Here is a 20,909-nt window from a genome sequence, read left to right on the forward strand (position 1 = left end):
GTAGTTAAGGTTTTATTTTTTATGGATGTAAATGTAATGGTTTTAAAAAAAAAAGGGTTGTCTGGGTTTTTTAATTATGATCTTTGCAGCCCCACATCATCTGACTTGGGAAGACTCATGTTAATTTCTTTGTGAAAAGCGTGGCCAAAAGATTTTCCCTTTTTTTTTATACTTCGTGAAATGAGGGACATTCCTCAAAACAGCAGGAATTTATCTGGGGGACTTTTCTATTTAAGTAACTTCTACTTTGCCACAACATTAACAACAAAGTTCCATGAGAAACAATGAGCCATCGGATGGAGATTCTTGAGTCCAGGTGTGCTCTCCTCTGCTCCTACTGTCTTCCACTCCGCTACCTCTCACTCTTGCTGCTCCCCTTGTATCAGTTCACTTGGTTAGCTGAGATGATTTGGTGCACCTCCTTTAGAAGAGTCAACTTACTAACCCAGCAGAAAACAAGTCCAGAAAAGAAGAGTTTTCTGTTGAGTTCATGAGTTGAACTGGTTCATGGAAGAGTATGAATCAGAGCCACTGCAAAGGATGGGTTAGAATTGTGTTGTGTGAGGAAGAGGAGCAGCAGCAACCTACTGGATTTGTGAAATTATAGGAGTAATTACAGTAGCAATACAGTTGTTCAGTAGGATTTAATTGGATTGAACTGGCAATGAAGTAGTAACTGATTCTTAAATTTAAGCAGTAAGATCAAAAGTGTCTTTAGAATTGTAGTTCCAAGTCCTAGGTCAGTCTGGATGAAGTTATATTGGTTTGTTTGGGTTTTTTTCTATTAATGTAGCTAATCTCTCCTGAACAATTAGCACTTGTGACCTAACTCTTTCTGTGTGGACACAGGACAGAAACATGTTTTGAACCCTGCAGCTGAGAGTCAGGCATTCCTACAGCTTGCTAAGCTGTGCCAGGATCATACCTTGGTTGGCATGAAGTTATTGGATAAAATTTCCTCTGTACCATGTGGGGAACTGTCATGCAGTAAGTAAATGGCAAATAATACTTGATGTAGCTAGTGCATTACTAAACATGGCATTACTTGGTTTAAAATCACATCACAAAGAATAAAAGCAATGCTGATGGAAGCATCTATTACTGATGTCAAATTTGATATTAAATTAATAGATCTGGGTATATGCACAGTAAATAAGCATGTTGCTTAAGTGTTGCTTCAGTTTACTTTCCAAACAAAATACAGATTTTTTTTGTGTGCCAACAGCTGGGAAATGCAGTCAGTGAGTTACCCGAACTTCTGTAGTTATATGTTACAGAAGGAGGGTACTGTGACTTTCTTCGTATTAATCACAATTAGAAATTGCTTTCTTTATCCATTTGTTAAACTAACTTTCTAGATCTTTTGTTATTAAAGTCCATTTTACACTTTGCAGCTTTATATACCATGGAGATGTTGTCATTGAGTTTATAAAACATAGCCAAGGTATTTTGGTCCCGTTTTGCCACTGCTAACCAGCAGTGGCAAACTGCTGGTTTAGACTGTTTTTAAAAAAGATTTATTAAGGGCAGTTCAACTCTGAGGAAAACTAATGAGGATAAGATTTTAGTGAGAGTTGTCTCGTGAGTATTAACGTGGGCAGAACTTCCAATGCTATTTTGTCCAGAGTGGTGAGGAAAGAGCATCTTCTAGAACACATTCTGCAGAAGCAAAAGCATGGCTGACGTTCATGCTGAAACTGTTCCATTAGAATCCAGCTATAATACTGGAAATTTGGAAAAACTTTGTGAGAAAATAAGTAATTAAAAATATCATGTTCCATGTAATCTTTAGGTCCCTGTCACATTTGTCCTCTTGTCAGATCTTAACTTACCCCTTATTTTGTCTGGTTAAGTAAAATAAGGATGAATATTAGTATTTTCACGTATGGCTGACTAAAGTAAGGAAAAGACTCTGAGGAAACAATGTTGGGCATTACCAAACTGTGCTGGAGGACTTTACCTCTCTGAGTGGAGTCTCTGCTAGAGTACCTTTTTACAGGTAGAGGTATAATTGGTTTGTTTCAAAATATGTTGTATAGGTTTATGTCATTAACTGTGTTCTTTTAAAAATCTGCATTTTTAAATACGTCGTGTACCAGTTCATATAATACTACTGCTTTTCTGAAGTGAATTGCATGGTGCTGAGAGTAAAGTCTGAGACTCCACTGTGTCATGATTGCTTTACAGTATTAGATCAGGCCTTCCACAGAAAATGGAATATGCTAAGATGTACTAACTCATTTATTTAGTGTATGGAATTTATGAATGATTTTTCAAACCCAGATGCAAAACTTGTGGCCTTCCTTTTTCAAACGCAGAGCTGACTGGTAATAGTGGGGTGCTAATGTATTATTATATGCTTGTCAATCAAGCGTATTTGGTGGAGGAGATTGGAAGTTTTGTGTGCGGAATAAAATAACGTTTCAGAAAATGATCCAAAAAGCCCAGACTTTCCCACAGATTGAGAAGCCAGACTGAATGCATACTGTTATAGAAACTGTTACTTCTTAAATTTGCATAGGACAGAACCATAATAGCTCGACTTTCTAATCCAATTCTGCTGTTTGTAACTGGGAAGGTTGTGTATCCTCTGCAGAGATGGCATCACTTTTGGAGAGAGGCACAATAATTAACTTCCTCAGCTTATTAACAGAAATATCTGAGTTCTTCTATTCTTCAGTTACAGAATTGCTGATTTTGGCCCATAATTGCTTTAGTTTGACTTGCCACATGGAAGGAATCACTAGAGTCCTCCAAGCAGCACGGCTTCTCACAGATGAACATTTGGCACCTAATGAAGAGTACGGACTTGTGGTATGTGTCTTTGACGCCATATGTGTTTATCCAGATGCTGTATGAAGGTTTCCATGTACACGTTAGCAAATAACTTTGCTCATGAGCAGTGCAGGAGGAGTAGGTGGGTGATGGAATGGAGTACAGTCTTTCACCTCTGGTTGACTGGTCTTGTCCTGCCTGTCCCTAGAAGCTAAGAGTGGGTGTTTGAACTGATGTGCGCAGGTGATGATTTTTATGTTGCAGAACCTCTTATAAGACTTCTCTGGAAAAACAGAGGTGGAGATCGTGGAATGGTGAGGTGGCAACAGTGTAGTAAATCAGAATGGGAATGTCAAGTCATTCAACTACTGGTGAAACGTGATGATTTGTATTACTGGGGTGTCATGCATCTTTAAGTCCTGCCTTGAAAGGACTCCTGGAGTCATGCTCAGTATAATGGCGTCATTGCTAAAAGGTTCACTGCATATTTTTATTTGGTAAAATTATGTCCTTTTACCTCACAGTAAAAAAGATGCAGTAGGTTGGTTTAAAAATAAAACCTCCGGGGCTGTAAGGGAACATCTGCCGGCCTAATGCAACTCACTGCGCCGTGTAGCTGTGTCAGCTAGCACAGCACTCTGGCCTCACGCAGCCTTCTCCCTGCTGCGGCACTGACTGCTTTGAGAGAGAGGATTTTTCTGCTGTACTTCGAGCTTCATACTTAACACTGTTATTTCCACAGGTTCGTCTTCTCACTGGAATTGGCAGATACAATGAAATGACCTACATATTTGAACTGCTGCATGAGAAACACTACTTTGAAGTGCTCATGAGAAAGAAATTAGACCCAGTAGGTGGAGGGAGATAAAGGGGAGAAAACTTGCAGAGAACTGTGTGGCTACATCAGAAACTGATATTTACACAATGTGGAATTATCTGGGGATTTTAATTACTGGAGCGTAGGAAGTGTTATTCAAGTTCATAGTAATAAATTATTTCTGGGTTTTATTCTGGTTTTAGTTTAACAAGTTTGTTCTAATTAGTTCAGTGCTGCAACGAGAGCAGCATTGAAACTTCAAGCTTGGGAATATCACTTAGAGTTTTTATGTCCTGCTTTGGTTTTACTTCCAGTTAATGTTTCATGGGTTTTTAAAAATCATAAATATTCATAGCTTTCTTGTAACACAAATAAAGTCATAAACCAATGTCAGTTTTGACATTTGTATGTAAATAAATAAATAAATGCATAGGTGCTGGATTTTCGTACCTGATGTAATGTAGTTAAGCCCAAGTACAATATTGCCATTATGCTTTAAAATAGTATGGAGAAACCTCAAAGAGTGTAATGATCACTTTTTGGAAAATTGTACCGGAACAGTTTTGCTTGTGGGTACCAAAATGTGAATAAAGAAAAAGCTCTTCAAATCTTAATCTGATATTCCTTCATCTGACCAGAGCGGGACATTGAAGACAGCTCTGCTGGATTACATCAAGCGTTGTCGCCCGGGGGACAGTGAAAAGCACAACATGATAGCCCTTTGCTTCAGTATGTGTAGAGAAATTGGAGAAAATCATGAGGCTGCCGCTTGCATACAGCTTAAACTCATTGAATCTCAGCCATGGGGTGAGTGGAAACTGCAAAACCAAGACAGGCAAGTTTGTTTAAGAAGGAAGACATGATGGGTAAATGTAGTTTTGATTGCCTGTGTTGTCCTGGTAACATCCATTAAACTTCCACTGTCTGGGAGGAGAGTCCTATTTGCCAGGCTTGGGGTATTCTTGTACTTAACAGTTTATCTGGCTGCTCTGGTATTTTTCAAAGAGTTGAGATTTTTGGCTCTTACCGTAATGTAATGTTCCTTTGGTATCATGCATGGGAGGAGGTAAGGACACGTGCATGCTTTCCTCACTTTAATAGGATGTGACACAGTGGGTTTTTATATAAAGTGTAGTGTTGGGGGTTTTATGTTTGTGCAAGGTAACTTGTTAACATGTAAACCTAGCGAGTTCTGTACAGCTGGGAGAATGCTGGGGGGCACACAGAGATCTCACTGCGGAGCAGTTAGCCAGTACCGTAACGACAACTAAAACAGAAGCTATGCCAAATGACTTTCTGAATTTATCTGGTAATAGTCAGTGCTCGTATCTACCACAAATGTATGATTTGGATTTCTTCTCAGTTCTTCAATCACTTGACTAGGTTCCAGCAATAGCTGTGGTCCATTAACTGAACAGGCATCACTGTTTCTTTGCACTTTTTTAATGTTTAATTTTTTTTTTAGTCTTTTGTTGCTTTCTGAAACAACACTAGGGACAGACTTTGTACTGGAAGGTATTTTTGTAACTTACTTTGTCGCCTTTATAAATAATAGGTTATTCTTTTTTTTCCCCCATTTCAGAGGAGTCCCTTCAGGATGTTGCAAATTTAAAGAAACTGCTGATGAAAGCTCTGACTCTCTTTATTGATGCAGCAGAAAGTTATTCTAAGGTAAAATGAGATGGAATTGTATGACTTCTGTACAGCATTGGGAGCACATAAGGAGTGAGCTGAACTGGGAGAACAAACAAAGCTGCTCAAGGGAGGGCGTGCAGAATCCTGTCCCAGTAGAAAAGGAGCAAAGGAATCTCTTGCTCTGTCAGCTCAGCGGTATCCCAGCAGTCTCACCACTGTTGTATCAAAGAGCAGTATGCTGTTCCCTGTTCAGGCTTTAACATCTAGGGTTACAATTAGGTTCCCCAGTTTTGGAGGAGTGACCATGAGCTTAACGAGCAAGAATAGAACAATATAAAGAGTGTTTAAAAACTGGCGTGATTATGATGAAAGTAGTATTTATGGTGAGTGAAGTTTAAAACTAACGGAATATGATCAATGATAAAACTGCAGTGGTCTAAAAGATGAAATACTAGACAACTCCGAACTCATTGTTGCTCTCAGGAATATTTATTGCATTCCTCTAGAAACATGCTTCAGAAGCTTGCATTTGTCTTTGATTTATTAAATAGGACTCCTGTGTCCGCCAGTCCTTGCGCTGCAGTCGGCTAACAAAGCTGATAACCCTCCAGCTGCATTTTCTCAACACTGGTCAGAGCACTATGCTGATCAACCTGAACAGACAGAACCTGATGGACTCCATCATGTCCTTGCCTAGATTCTATCAGGTAAGCCTGGCTTCCTCATCTGTTATTTTTTCTGAAAATGATTGTTTTAAACAGCAGGTACTGAAGCACTCTGCTCCTGTGAGCATAATGCTCAGCTCTTGCACGTGGCCACCAAGTCCCGTGACTATTATCCCATGATATTGCTGCAGATGGGACCACGCTTGGAAATGCAAGCACAGCCCGGGTGTGGACTGATGCTTTCAGCAGTCCTTGCTGGCTTGCTACCGTCGTACAGCCAGGAGCTTGGCTATCCAGTGGCTGTCATGCTGCTGTGAATCTACACGAGAGCCCTGAAATCTAACCTACATTGGCATCCATCATTTTGTAAATTTGGAAATAAGAGAGAAAAGGGCTTTTTAAAGAGAACAAACAACTCCCCCTCTGACATCTTGTTAAGGGGTTAAGGAAAATTATTTGCAGTATTTTGTTACCCTTGTATGTCTCTGTAACGCAGCTGCTCTCAAGAACAGCATCAAGAGATGGGCCAAACAGAAGACCTAGAATATTTTAAGTATTCTAAGCATAGGAATGTTTCTGTGCAAGAATAAACTCTTCCTGCTCAGTAATTCCAGCATCTGTCCTCCCTGCAGGCAGCTATTGTGGCTGAGGCTTACGAGTTTGTTCCAGATTGGGCTGAAGTTCTGTATCAACAAGTGATCACCAAGGGAGATTTCACTTACTTAGAAGAATTTAAACAACAAAGACCACTGAAGCCTAGCATATTTGAGGAGATTGCTAAGAAGTAAGTAGTTCTATGGTCAAATTGGAACTTTCTTTTCCACAGGCTACTTTAGAGGAGCAATAGCATGCAAGTCTTAGTACTGTTAAAACCTTTTATGTGATAAAGCGTAGTATATAGGGACTTGAGATCTATGTTCAGTTTCTTAAGCATATTGTGGAAATAATACTGGATCTACCATTTTTAACTGAGCTGGATAAATAGGGTGCCTTAGGGCTGGTCAGATCAAATCTTTTTTAAAATGGATCAGAGCAAAATAAACAACCAGGAGAATCCAATGTACATGTTGAGCACAACCTCTTTTTAAGAAGTATAGTTCTTACAGTTCTGTAGCAAGATAGTCTTATAATCATTGTCTGTGAAGCCTTTCTATTTCAATTATACGTACAATTATTTTCAGAGTTAAACAACACCCACCTACTGATGCCGCTCTGAAAAATCTGAAGAAATTGCTCACTTACTGTGAAGATATCTACACGTACTACAGATTGGCTTATGATAACAAGTTCTATGATGTGGTAAATACGCTTCTGAAGGATGCGCAGACTGGCTGTTGCCTTAATGATATGTTATCAAACTAGAATCCAACCTCCATGAAGTAGAGACTGGCTCTGACAAGTACCAGTGCCACAGCTTCTTGCATGGTTAGTACTGATTCTTTAACAGATGTTTTCATCATTTACCTGCTTACAATGATATGCTGCTATGTGCAAGTTACTCCAGAAAACTGGTGGTGGTTGTAAATATTTAAAATGCTGAGACTGTGTTAACCTAAAATTGTGTTTTGTATAATAAATCATACTGTTTACAAAATACTTGACTAACCAGCAAATACAGACTGGCACAGCTGATGATGAACCACAGAGATCCAGCAGTCCTTTAAATTAGGGGTGTGGATGATGGATCACCATAGGAATTGTATTGTAAGCTGACAAAAGGCTGAAATAGAATGTCCAGAATATCCAGTACATTGACAATGAAATAAGTGGGAGAAAGTTTTAGATACACGCTAGGATAATCCATTCCTTGATTCCAGTCCAATTAGCCTGGTTTTGTTTTCTAGCTTAGTGATAAAGTGAAATAGTCTTGTACGACTCTAAATAGCATACACTTAATTTGCTACTGTCTTGGGAGTAAAAAGTAGTCAAGCAAAATTTAATAACCATTAAGAATATATTTGTAACTCCTTTCCACGCTTAGACAGCCCTACTGGGCAGACAGTTGGTATCGACACCCTGTCAGGAGCTAGCAACCAGAGTATGCTGCCACTTAGATGTTTTGGCAAGTTTACAAGATCGGGTCTGATTGATTTAACTGGGGAGGGGGATGAGACTTGGGACTCTGCTTCAGGCGGAAACCCAGCTTCAGCTTGGATTCTGTATGCTCCCCAAAATAAATGCAGCCTGCAGAGCTTCCAACTAATCCAAAGAAGGGTACCTCCTGTCCAAAAAAAAGGGGGGGGGGAGGGCTGACAGCTGACTATAGCATACAGACAGCTTTTAAGTAAAATTAAGCAATGACATTGTACTATATCTCTAAACATTAATGTAGCAAAAATACAATTGCCATAGCAACCCAGTTAATTAGCAAAGAGATGCTAACTTGCATTTATAGCTTACAATCTTTTTGATGCTAACATTTTCATGCTAGCAACCACTGCATATGACAAATACTTACTCACACAGTATTTATCTCAAATCTGCAATGGCAGCGCTAGTAGTTGTACACAGGCATACATAGTACAAGTCACAGCTCCTTTGATAAATAAAACATTTTCTGTAGGGAGGATTATGCCTGAGCAGAACACTATTTAAAATTCCAGTTCTAGTCAGTCTCATAAGACCAAATTAGACCAAGCTGGCTGTGATTAGTCTAAGTTAAATAATGGCTAGCAAGCTTTTAACTTGAACTTTAAAGTTCCTGGCACGAAAGGAGAACCTCAAGCTATCCTTCTGAGAATTACCATCCCTGATCCTCTAAAAATTTGGGACCACTGAACGGGAAGGATCTGGAAGAACGCCTGCCTTGTGGAAGCACACATGTACCCCATCCATATTGGGAACAAATACCTGAGTAAACCGCAAGTTGTAAACGCAGGACTGCTTGTGGTAATGGCAGCTGCCAGTTGGAATAAAATAACTGCTTGCACTAAGGGCCACCCTAAAGTATTCCCGAGGTAAGTACAAGCCACTGAGCTCAGCCGTTCCAGCAATAGAGATGACTAAGTTCATCATGGAAATGGCTGGATTATGGCAGTCTTAAAAGTATTTTGTTTACAATCAGCATCTGTAAGTCTTATCATAAGAAACAGCCATTTGACAAGAATGAAATCTTGCCCCTCTAACACCAGTTAAGTTGCATGTCAGAGCAAAGACTAGACCTAGTAACACAGGCCCAGCACACATCTGTTTTGCAACTCTACCACTTCAAGTATTTTCACTGTAAGATACTAAAAGAACTGGTCCAAAGACAGCTGTAGTGAAGTCTTCAATAGTGATTTTTATTAAATTAGTTGCTTTATAAAACATTGCAGATGTCATAATTGTTAACGTAACAATTTGCCCAACTGTAGTAACTGTTGCAGTTTGCTAAGCAAGTGTTTTTGTTTTTTTTTTTTTAAATGAAAGAAAATGGCTGAGTTGTGAAATATCTACCACAACCCATGAAAGACCAAAAGGAAGTCTTGTGGTTTTTTTTTTTTTTACACTTAAACCAGGCAATTAACTGTTAAAGAATACCCAACCCATACAGCTGCATTAGTAGAAATTTGGATGAATGGAAACTAAACTTCATACTCAAGACCCAAGTCGTTTTTTTTCAAATAAGCAACTCTTCCCTTGTCCTGACCCACCACGTGTTCTGTTCAGATGTCAAGCTTTGAAGTAGTGGGTATCTATCTCAAGTGATGCATTTCCAGGTGCAGTATCCTCACTCTGAAGTTAGCAGTTCCCCTTCACAATATAGTGAAAACCTCAAGCTCTAACTTAAGACAAAGCAATTGTAATACTAAGTGCACACCATGCCCTTGCTGCAAACTGCTTTTGTTCATCAAACGAGTCATTCAAGGAGGTACAGTTAAGGCCATGTCGCTGAACTGTGCTGGTAATAATCCTTTGCCGCATTGAAATTCATTTCCAATTTAGTGGCTGTTACTATAAAATCAAATAGCAACAGTTACCATTATCAGCATTTGGGGGTTTTTAACTGCAATTTTTACATAGCTTTTAAATGTCTTCATTCTAACCCCCGACCACAGAACAGGAAGCCCAGTGCTTTAGCACTGACCCGTCAAGAGTTAAACCACCAGCACAGAGATACTGCAATTTTGATTGTAGCATTTGGCAGAATTTAAAGGAAGAAAAGTTGTGCTACATGTTTAAGGGATTATGGGCAACAGAAAGACAACAGAAGGGAGATAAATGTCACATGAAGTCTTCAAAGTCTTGTACGTATTCTCCATCGTATCCTCCGTAATCAGCCAGGTCATCTTTCATAGTAGCCTTTAAACCACCTCCAGGCACAACACCTTTTTTCTTCTTTTTGGCTTTATTCTGCTTAAATAGGAAGAGCATGTTTACTTCAAAATCCACCGTAATTTGTCATTACACTAATTAGAGTAATGCCACACGTCTTTGGGTATGAGCATTCGCATACCCATGCGGTGAACACACTGTTGCCAATGTTTTCTACCCTTGCATTTCATCCCACAATGCAGTCCAGTCATAGTAAAGCTATGATATTTTCAGGTGTCCCACAGCTCCCTGCATCACATACTTGCCCATGTTTTTTCTGTCTTTCATCCTATTTTACCTAGACTCTAAACAAGCAGAAGAACTAAGTAAATGCAGAGTCTAGTGTTTAGTTTTGTGAAATTACCAATTTAATTAAGGAATTTATTGTGGTTTTTATCACCAGAGTGGCTGAATGTCTTCCTTGCAAAAAAATGGAAGTCCTAAACAAACTTTACAGAAGATTTCACAGTAAAGCTCTTCCTTACTGGACTGGTATACTTGTAGCTTTCAGTGGTTGACCAAACTAATTTACATGAAAAGCCAGGAGAGAAGAATATTAAAATAGGAAGTATACATACTTTTTCTTTTTAAACTTGTTTGGTTCAACAAGTCACAGGCTTCTCTCCAAAGTGCAGTTTGTATTAAAGAAAAACTTTATCACATTTGCCAAACTCCAGACTGACTTAATGCATTAACACACTGTACATAAAGTTTCTTTTGCATTAAGGTGCTTCACTCACACCTGGAGAGTTAGAACTGGCATCACAGAACACCACCTGCCACTGGCGCAGTTTGTGTCTAAGAGGTTTCCCACTTCACATTTACAAGTTACTACTTACATTGACAATGCGCTGCCATTTGTTTCCTACCAATCCTCCAGTCTCATTTAAAACATACCAAGAGTTGCACTGCTAGTCATATTTTCTGCCTGATTTTGTTGCTATCTAACAATTCAATTAATCATTGAACTCCAACCCACCTGGAGTTCTAACGCAGATGTATGCTATAAAACACAATGTTTTGCATCGCTTAAGCATCAGTTAAGCTATTACATCACTTTTTAAAACTTACTCTTCCTTGCCTATGCAGTTACTGCTCCTTTAGTTTGCATGACAGCGTAAAAATCCCAGTTATCTGCTATTCAAAATCCCAAAGATTGGCAAAGATTTAAGTTGCTTCCATAAACTGGCATTAAACTGACACTTAACTCTAAATGAGGCTGGCTTCTGTCTTCAGGATATGGGTGTAAGCCATTTTAACTCCGAGACAGCATAAAACATCACAAGGTTAGCACGCAGGTAACATTTATATAAATTAATCAAGGTTTTGCCTATGATCTCTAGATTCAATCAACTCCTGATTACCTCACACAGTGAGGATTTAACGCTAAACCAGTATCCAAGGTTATCATTTAATCTCCTGCTAACCACCTCTAACAAAATCAACAGTTCAAGTCAGTGTGAGACCTATTCCCATTTTTCAGATTAGCACCTTTAGCGGGTATCGTTACTGCTGCAGAAACATGTAGAAGTCTTACCTTTTCTTGTTTTTGTTTTTCACTGCATAGTACTGTCAAAGTATTTGTGATCTTTTTCAAATCATCAATTTCCACTACATCGGCGGGGGGGAAAAAGATTCCTCATTAATATTGTTCTTAGAAGGCAGTTAAATAATCTAACATCAACATTCTCTAAAAACTAGAAATAAGCATTAGTAGTAAGTACGGGCAATTACTTGATTTAAATGAGCAAAATACAGACTGGGTAATTCTGGTCCTTATAATCACAATTACTATTTCAGATGGTCCCTAGTAAGCAGCTTGAATGTTGTAGAAGCTAAAACTTGCAAATTAAGAGTTAGTGAACACAAGAGTCTTAATGAGGAGGCATTTGAACAGTAGAACAGGAATACAGTAAAACGTATCAAAAGGAGCGGTGGATTAACAATAAATTATTATGAACAATAAATGGTCCAAGAGGTTACGAGTCCTTCACTTTAGAAGATCTGGAATCCATTTGAAATTTAAGTTACCAGTTCCAATCAGCCAGTGATCACAATACTAGTGCTGTATTTATACAGCACTAAATAGTATCAAGTTACCACTTCACTGAAGGACAACATGTGTACAGTACAGGAAAAGATATCAAGCAATGAATTCACCGAGTACTTCAGCCTACCAGAGCAATGGAAAAAAAAAGAGTTTAAGCTAGTTTTATCTCTGTATACTTACATGTTGAATTCCAGAACAATTTATTTTGCAGTCCCAGAATTACATGAACTCAATTTTATAATAGTTTCCTTCCAAATGAGCTACTCAAGTTATCTGGCTCAGAGAATTTTTATTATTATTGTTATTTTAGAAATGGCTTCAAGAAAAACATGTAAGGTTTAGATCAGCATAAAAATTCACACTTTTTAAAATGACTGTCTTTAATTGACGTGCAGAAAGAGTAACTCTTGTACAAGCACGCAATCTAATAAAGTTTGTGGGAATGGAATTGGATAGTAGTCAGTGAAACAGATTAGTACTTCATTTAGTATAAACGACAGATCGATCTCGATTTAACATTTACTGTAACAGCATGTTTTCAACTTCAACTCTATTGCAATTTTGGTAGCAGGGCATCCTAGGATGTCTTTCACTTAACTTACATGAAATACATACGTCTCGAACTAATGCTTCCAAAAAACTGGCGTAATGTAATGATTTTTCATACTGTGTAATTTTCTCTTTTAGTAGTTTGCCAAATTCCGTAAAGTCATCTTTTGAAGAGGGATTCATGGCATCTATTCCACAAGTGTTATTTACACCTGCATGGAAAAACAGAGGTGGTATAGAAAACATTAGCTGTGATCCCTAAAAGATGACACCAGAGGAAACAAGTAACCTTGTTCATACTCAGTTCCTCACCTCCACTGAAGCTTTACAAAACCAAAGCTGAGGTTTGCCTGCTCACTTCCCACTGGCTTCTGCCACACAAAAGCTAACAGCCTGCGTTACTAGCCTGTACAGAGATTTTGCTGCAAAGCTTAGTAATTTGAACCAGCTATTCCTATTCTCTGGAGCAACGTGCACTACATGAAGCCCCTTTCCCCTTAAATAAGGAATTCCTGTCTTGAGCTCCTAAGTGCAAAATTTAGTTGGTTCTTTGCAACTGTATTCAATGCATCCCCCCCCCCAAGGCACCTTACTTTCTCAGAAGACTCGCAGAGCAGAATTTTCACTGAGTAATAAGCTGTATAATTCACTATAATCAAGGAAACAAGCTTTCATGTTTGAAGAATGCTGCTGTGAATCAGTATCTTTGCTAGTTCTGTCAAAGCACAAAACCAGAACGATCTGCTTTAAGTCTACTTCATCTACGCTGGGAAACAAGCTCATTCCACTAACTTAACTGGCTTTCCCAACACCTAGCTTATTACATAGATTGCCTGAAGTAAAGCGTGCATGAGTTATGCTGTGCCACACTCGTCGAAAGCCTCATTAAATCCATGTTGTAAAGCACGTCAGAACATTAAGAGACAGCACTTTTTTATTTTCTTTTTACACACTCATCTTTTTACCAGAAGTACCAATATGTTGGAAAATTTAGTCAGATATCTTTTTCCTATAGCCTCCTACCACGACATGTTAAGAAAAAGCACCTTCTATTCTAAAGAGGTTTTTGTGGTTCTTGCAATTAGTCCTTAGTACCAGGACGTGCCTCCAGTAGTTTGAATTTAAACCCCTCTTAATTCTCAGTAACACAACCTGCATGTGCTCCAACAGTCAAATCCTGCTCCGTTCTTTTTGCAGGGTATCCACACATAACACAGTTTTATTTAAAGGATACAGTGCTTTTGTCATGCTACAGTTACATCGACTCGCTTGGCTCGGGCACAGCACACTTACCAAATGTTTCTTTTGCTAACTCGAGGTCCGACTCCTCTTGTAATTTCTTTAGTCGTAGTTTGTCTGCTAATTGTTCTTCTGGTGTAAGTTCTTTATGTTCCTCTGGTGCCTCTAACTGAATTAAAAAATGTATACAGGGAGAACGTTATATTTCTTACCCTTGAGCAGAGGTAGTATAAGAAATCGTGTTTTTTCCAGTGCCATTTGAATAGCTTACTTCTGCCTGAAGTTGATACACCTCAAGCATGTACAAACCTGAAAAGCACCCCAATACAGTATAACAATGCCACCTTGTTTAAAAAATTGTTCATTTTACAAGTAGGAAGAAACACCTTAGTTCTAAGTTTGACATTGCATGTTTTACCATGAGGTGCATACGAAAGAAACAGCGATAAGCATTATTTCAATAACCTAGTGACATTACAGAGAAATTAAAGCTAACATCCCCCAGATGTTATTAAGTACAAGACTTAAGTTTGTTTTGTCAGAATAGTTAAGATCTTTACAGGTCTTGTTCAACCTCAAAAAAAAAAAAAATCAAACCTGCCCTCTAAATTTTACAAGACCTGGAAGAAAAAAAGGAGTTACCCTCTTTTTAAGCTCCTCTTGCTTTTTCTTCTGTAGCTTTTCTTTTTCTTTTATTTTTTCTGCTATTTTCTTTTTTTCTGAAACTTTTGGTTCTGTAAAACATAGAACAATAGAGCTCTCGAGAGGTCTACTGATTTTTTTTTTTTTTCAGCAACTATAGAAACACTAATCAAAGAGAAAGCCACGGAGCTCAATTACTGGAATCTGAACACAGGGTTAAAAGACATGCTTTGTCAAAAACAAAACCGACCCTATTTGGAAAGTGGTTTTGCTTCTTCAGATACACTCAAGACAAAAGCAGTGTCTGTTCTGATTCTGCATACAGAGCCACGTATTCCTTTCAAGTCTTACCTTGTTTTATCTCTGTCTCCTTTACTTCCTCTTCTTCCTCCTCATCATCCCAGTTATCCTACAAAATAAGTTTTAATTAAGATTCTTTTACAGATACTTTCTACTTGTTTAGGTAACAAATACAAAGAACAGTAGCTTACATACAACCTCTTTAAATGCTCACATACCCATTAATCTTGTGTATTGGAGTGAGGAAGTGGGGAGGAAGTCACGAGAGCTGTACAACAAGGGTACTGCTTTTGGGAGTTGACCAAGACATTTCAGGACCAGTTCTTACCATGAAAAAGGCAGCTTTTATTCAAAGAATCAGAAAGCTCATGTCAATATAGTAACAAAAGCAAGATCGTGAACAGTCAAATCAACACCCACAGTAAAACATGAGTTTATTATAATTTCTTGTATTACACGTTACAAGATACTGGAATGTCATCAGATGCATGCCTGTAGTACAGCCACCACTGGAAACAGACAACTCTGCTGAAACCACTTTAAACCAGAACACGCTGTCACCATCACCAGAAGACCAATTCTTTCCAAGATACCCGCTCCCCACGGCAGACCGGCACCAGCGTGCCCCTCTCCCCTGTGCTGGGAAAAGCATTCAAGTGGCTGCACGTGGAACTGCGACACAGGGGTGAACGCTAACCCAGACCTGCTGCCAACACAACGCGCAGCAGACAAGGCTGTGCTGCAGGAGCAGAGAAAGCAGCAGTAAGCAGACAGAGGAGAATGCAGGGGGCCCAGCTTCAGGCAGGAATACCAACTTTTAACCGTCACAAGACCACATTTTGCACCAACGACTACTGCTTTTTTAATAAGTAAAGGAGCTATCAAAAGACTCTTCCCACAAACAAATCACTTGAATGTTCTCCAACAGCCATCACGTTCTCGAGTGTATTTTCAAACAGTCTCAGCTGTGGTGTTTGCAGTAACTCTGCCTCCAGTTTCCACCTTCAGCATGTTCAGGATTCATGGTGGTCCTCAGCCACTGTGCTGCACGCCTCACCATCAGCCATCGCTCACAGCCCTCCTTCCTTTCAGTGCCACCGTCTCCCACTCCGCACAGCCACTGTCTTGTACCCAGGTGGATGATCCCTGGTTCAAAACACTACATATGGTTCAACTGAATACCGAGGAAGCATCGTTTTCTACAGAACTGACCTGCTGATGTCATCTGCAGACTGCCAGCAGTAATTCTGCAGTTTCTTCCTGACAGTTATCTGGGTAAGGGTTATGGGAATATATTCTTGTCCTAATGCCACTGCAAATTCAAGCGGATGGCCTCCGCGTGGAATTCAATGCTCTAAAACTGATCTGAAGTTACATTATGTGGTACTCGGCATGCACACACCAGCAGTTAAAGCCAAGAAATCTCACAGGAATCTAATTTTAGTCACCTGTTTCAACTCAACTTGCAAGCTTAAGAGATTACATTTGACAAGACCTAGTTTACACAGAAATCACACATACTGCCAGTACATCATTATAGGTAACCTTAAAAACCATAAATTCTGAATTTTGTGATTTCCACCTCACAACAGTAATGCAAGCTGTCATGTAAGCTATTTATTAATGTCTAAGGGTTGCTACTGGCACGGCAAAATAAGACATCAGTGGAAGAACTTGGTATTTCACTGCAACGTGCTGATCCAAGCAAGGAAGACACCCGAGTTCATCTACCAGCTCACTCAAGTTAATTGGCACTTGTAAGGGATTCAGCTTCTCTTCCACATTCCAAGAAGCTGACTTGAATTTGGAACAGCATTATTTTAGCTCATATCTAATTAAGAGTTTGTTACACCTGCTTCTTAAATAGCTCTTTTCATTACTGCTGTATATAGCTTGCTGCCTATCCCTTGCCCTGTCCTTCACAGACAGATTTTAAAATCAAGTATTTTACGGTGCAAAACCCCAGAGGAAGGGCACCCTGTCCATTATGTAAAGGTACTCACGGGATTGAAGGAAACTACTGCATGCCATTATTATGTTTGGGAGATTTAACAGAGGGTACATGGGCAAGGACTTCCATGCGATGACAGATGTGCTCCTTCCCCGCAGCAGACCACGTCCCTGCTAGCCATGCCTGCACGGGGACAGCGCACGATGGCAGTTTTAGCTTGCAAAGCTGAGATGATAAAGCAATGTAGAAATAGCAGACCCTTCAGCGGGCAGCGTGACCGCCTGCCATATGGCCCAACCTCCCCCTGAGCTGTTAGATGGAATTTAAGATCTTGACTTCAACCGAAGGGATTGTCGACTGCCAGGAGCCTACCCACAGCTCCACCAGCAGAACAACGCTGCTGGAACCGGAGTCAGGCAGCCGCGAGTTCGGCGTCATCGGAGGAACGCTCCAGGTAGGGCAACTGGTGAGACATGACCATCTGAGGATTCACTCTTCAACCTGGTGTGCTAAGATATGCAGGTCTCCCAGCTGTGCTGAATACTGTCTCACTCTTCTCCAAGCTTTTGGTTTTTTTAAACAGCAACAGAACATGATTAATATATTGGGCAGACTTTTTTTTTTTTTTAATGGGGGGTCGGGGGGAGCATCCAAATATACACCTATTTCTGTGTTTTATAAATTCCAGTGAACTCTCTTGGAGGAAAAGAAAATTGCTTTAGTGCTGTATCTTTGCACTGATACTAAGTAATTCAAAGAGGACATCTTTATTCCAGAGTATTTCAACAATACGTATTTATGTATACTTAAGTAAAATAAGGCTATTGAAAACATCTTCCACGCAAATAAACCCCTGATGAGAGCAGCTCTCTTACAATTTCATAAGCTCTATCACATGTACCTTAAACATACAATAATGCACATTATTCCCCCCAAAAACCAGAAGACGTAATTGGAAAGTGACAGGTACGCCAGCATTTAGGTTCCCAGCTAAACCTGAATGCTCCCCTTCAAAGAGAAATGACTGTACCATCTCAAAGGCTGCTGCCTGCATGACAACACACCCATTTCCCAGTTTTGGCTTTGCTAAGCACAGAATTGCCCAAGAGTAAATAGATGAAAATTCCTTGGCAGGAGGCCTGTCTTCTTGGGAAACTTGTGTTCAGGGTAACGTTGGAGATTAGCATCTTCATCAGTAACAAAACTAATTTTAAACCTGGGGAAGTCAAAGCTTCCTAACTTAACAGTTACTTTGAGTTCATTACTAAAAAGTCTTCCAAAATAAACTACAGATTTTGAATGCATAAAACACATTCCAAAATGTAAAATATCAACCTTAAGACAAGCTAATCGTCAGAAAACACTTTGTGCTTCTATTTTAGACCATGTCATTTTTCTTACGCAGGTACTTCCGCAAGGTGGACCCTCACAAACAAGGTACCTAGAGCCAAAGCAACCACCTCCCAAGCTCAGTTCTGTCATCTTTAGCGTTTATACAGGAAGAGCAAATCAAAGTAAAATAAAACAGCTTGCTTTGCTGGTCCGGTCCTTCTCTCTAGATGCAACTCCAGTATTAAAACCATAATCCCTCAGAAAGAGTTAAGTGGTTGCATTCTTATTACACGTGGGAAAACTTTGTTCCTTTAATAAAACAGCCACAGAAAGCACTGGTGTCTTCGAGAGAATAACACCTTAGAGTCCAGTTCTCTTGGACACATTCTGTCGCAGCAAAAAAGTTTCTCACTTTCAAAGGAAGGAGGAAGAGCAAGCATCACAGAGACAATGAGTCTAAGATACATGTGTATATATACACTTATACATATATAAATTATATATATGCATAGTGTTACATTCTAACCACACTCTGTACAGATGACTGTAGCTACTGTATACAGAAATACCTTTACTTAAGTTTGCCTGCTGTAATATGCCACCTATGATAACTATAGGGTGTGGGTGTTATTAAATTTAAGAAGGAAAACGGACAACCTGTAACTCACAAAATTTGTTAGTTTTTTGGTTGTTTTTTTTTTTTTAAGAGAGTATGAGCTACTTTTTTCATACTATTTATAAAAAGAATACCAGCCTAAGCTCCAAGGACAACTGTGTTGGTGTTTTTCAGAGATTCTGGTAACGCAGTCAGCAGCCTAAATAACAAACCCAACGAGTCCTCACCCAGTAAGCAGCAATACTCTACTTCAGAAAGCGTCATATTTGTGACCATACTAGAGTGACCAAGTCACCTCGTGAGACTGTCTATTACAGTATCTCAGTGGCTTGATCTGAAACACAAAGGTCTTTTTCAGTTGACCTATTTCCATTCCTTATATTCATCAAGCACGTTCCTTGTATGTTCCCTGGCATAATTTTGCTTACTGTCTGTATGAACGCGGAGCAAACTGAGGTTTCTGTGGCATCCACCGTTCAGTCACCCTGGCTAGTTAAGGGACAGCTGGAACTAAGTAGGAGAAAACCAGCTTTTAAGGAAGGTCTGCTTTCATAAGCATGAGAAATGAACATCTGCAGGTCTTAATACTGATTCCATGCAGACATCACTCTTTGAAACACGGTAAAAATTCATTCCAAATAGTGCCTTAAGTAAACATATTTTAAGTGATGTGGGCACTACCAAATCTGAAACCGCACAGTAAGACTGCTGAACTTTCCAGCTGTGGCGGTGGGGCCTGGGGTGTGTGTGTGAAGAAGTAGGAAAAAGGGGTGGAAAAGACATGCTGCTACAACACAGAAGTTTCTGGTCAATAGCAGACACACAAATGCAGCACTGCTTTCATTAAATCCAATCCTAATGTCTCAGCGCACCATACTCAAGACTACGAATCTGAAAGGCTACAGAAAGCAAGGGGAAACTAGCCAGCCACAGAAAAGCGCCCAGAAGCCTGGCAAGCAGCTGGGAAGCAGCAGGTGGATCCCCCAGACAACAGGCTTGAAAAGCGTCTGTCTATCTGTCTTTTTCTCCCCCGGAAGACCCAACACAGCGGGAACGAGCCTCGGGCAGAAACGCCCGCTCCGAGCGGGGATTAAGGGGCACGGGGCAGAGACAGACTCGTTTTCCACTTGGCATTTTGACTTGTCATCTGTAACCGACCGCTGCCCTTTCAGAGCGCCAACACCCGAGAGTCGTTTCTACACAGGCGGAGCCGCCGAGATCCGCCCGGGCCGCCCCGCCGCCAGCCCCCGCGGCGCCCGAAGAGACCCCCGCCGCCTGCCCGAGGGCCCGGCCCGGCCGCGGACACGCGCGCTCCCCCTCGCCCCGGGCCAGCGCGTCACCACCGGAGACGCGTGAATCCAGCCGGCCCCACGAGTCCGACCCACCCGGTGGGAGGTCTCCTCACCCGCCGCCCGGGCCGCCCCTGCCCCGGGCCGGGCCGGGCCGCGCCGCCGAGGGCCCGCATCCCCCGCACACGCGGCACCATATGGCAGCGGCCCGCGGCGGGCCCGGCCCGCTCCCCGCCGCCCCCGGGCCGCGGCCAGCCGGCGGGGCCTGCCCCGTAGCCACGCCACGCCACGCCACGCCGCGAGAGCCCGCCCGGCCGCACCTTCACGTCGTCCTCCTCATCCTCGCCGGCCCAGCGGTCTCCGGCCACTCCCGGCACCAGCCGCTTCGCCACCGGCTCCACCACCTCGAAGCTGTCGGCGTCTGTGGGGAAGAGGAGAGCGGGTGAGCGCGGGCGGGCGGGGGGCGCCGGCGGGGCGCGGCGGCCGCCACCTACCCCACGAATCCGCCGCCTCCGCCGCCATCTTCCCCGCCGAGCCGCGACCGCCGGCGCTCGCAGCAGGCACGGTGAGGCAGCGGCGCCAGAGCGGCCTCAGCCAGCGCCGCGCGCGGGGCACGCCGGGACAGCAGCGGACTGCCGGCGCTGCGCCGCGCCCCGCCCGCCGACAGCGCGCGCTCCCCCCCACCCCCCCGAGCTCCGCCCACCGCGGGGCGGGGCGGACCGTGAGGGGGCGGCGGCCGCCATGAGGGCTGAGGGG

General features: G+C 41.5%; 2 protein-coding genes across 4 annotated transcripts in view; one reads left to right on the forward strand and one right to left on the reverse strand.

Annotated features, from left to right (window-relative positions):
• Window positions 1-7,486, forward strand: part of SPG11 (SPG11 vesicle trafficking associated, spatacsin) — a 35,428-nt gene extending 27,942 nt beyond the window's left edge. For both annotated transcript variants that reach the window (XM_076348165.1, XM_076348164.1), the window contains 8 exons: window positions 850-987; window positions 2,681-2,814; window positions 3,518-3,625; window positions 4,231-4,399; window positions 5,175-5,263; window positions 5,779-5,934; window positions 6,525-6,676; window positions 7,074-7,486. In XM_076348165.1, the coding sequence (XP_076204280.1) occupies window positions 850-987; window positions 2,681-2,814; window positions 3,518-3,625; window positions 4,231-4,399; window positions 5,175-5,263; window positions 5,779-5,934; window positions 6,525-6,676; window positions 7,074-7,254 (1,127 nt within the window). In that variant the 3' untranslated portion in view covers window positions 7,255-7,486. The remainder of the gene's footprint in view (window positions 1-849; window positions 988-2,680; window positions 2,815-3,517; window positions 3,626-4,230; window positions 4,400-5,174; window positions 5,264-5,778; window positions 5,935-6,524; window positions 6,677-7,073) is intronic.
• A 1,666-nt stretch (window positions 7,487-9,152) lies between these two features.
• On the reverse strand, window positions 9,153-20,736 carry EIF3J (eukaryotic translation initiation factor 3 subunit J). Of its 2 annotated transcripts, none has more exons than XM_076348171.1 (8): window positions 20,648-20,736; window positions 20,474-20,574; window positions 15,017-15,074; window positions 14,666-14,757; window positions 14,078-14,192; window positions 12,838-12,996; window positions 11,723-11,796; window positions 9,153-10,224 (listed from the first exon to the last, which is right to left on the reverse strand). In XM_076348171.1, the coding sequence occupies exons 1-8, from the start codon at window positions 20,673-20,675 to the stop codon at window positions 10,096-10,098; spliced, it is 756 nt and encodes a 251-aa protein (XP_076204286.1). In that variant the 5' UTR covers window positions 20,676-20,736; the 3' UTR covers window positions 9,153-10,095. The 2 variants fall into 2 exon arrangements, with proteins under 2 accessions (XP_076204286.1, XP_076204285.1); XM_076348170.1 differs by having other exon boundaries at window positions 9,153-10,227.
• Window positions 20,737-20,909: the final 173 nt, after the last annotated feature.

The sequence above is a fragment of the Aptenodytes patagonicus genome, chromosome 10 (assembly GCF_965638725.1).
Source record: "Aptenodytes patagonicus chromosome 10, bAptPat1.pri.cur, whole genome shotgun sequence".
Taxonomy (NCBI): Eukaryota; Metazoa; Chordata; class Aves; order Sphenisciformes; family Spheniscidae; genus Aptenodytes; species Aptenodytes patagonicus.

Excerpts from the sequence above, each read along its gene's own strand:
- EIF3J (XM_076348170.1), bottom strand. The coding sequence starts at position 20,675 with ATGGCGGCGGAGGCGGCGGATTCGTGGG. Across the intron at positions 14,758-15,016 it reads GGAGACAGAGATAAAACAAG|AACCAAAAGTTTCAGAAAAA; the intron begins GTAAGACTTGAA and ends TATGTTTTACAG. Across the intron at positions 14,193-14,665 it reads AAGAGGAGCTTAAAAAGAGG|TTAGAGGCACCAGAGGAACA; the intron begins GTAACTCCTTTT and ends TTTTTAATTCAG.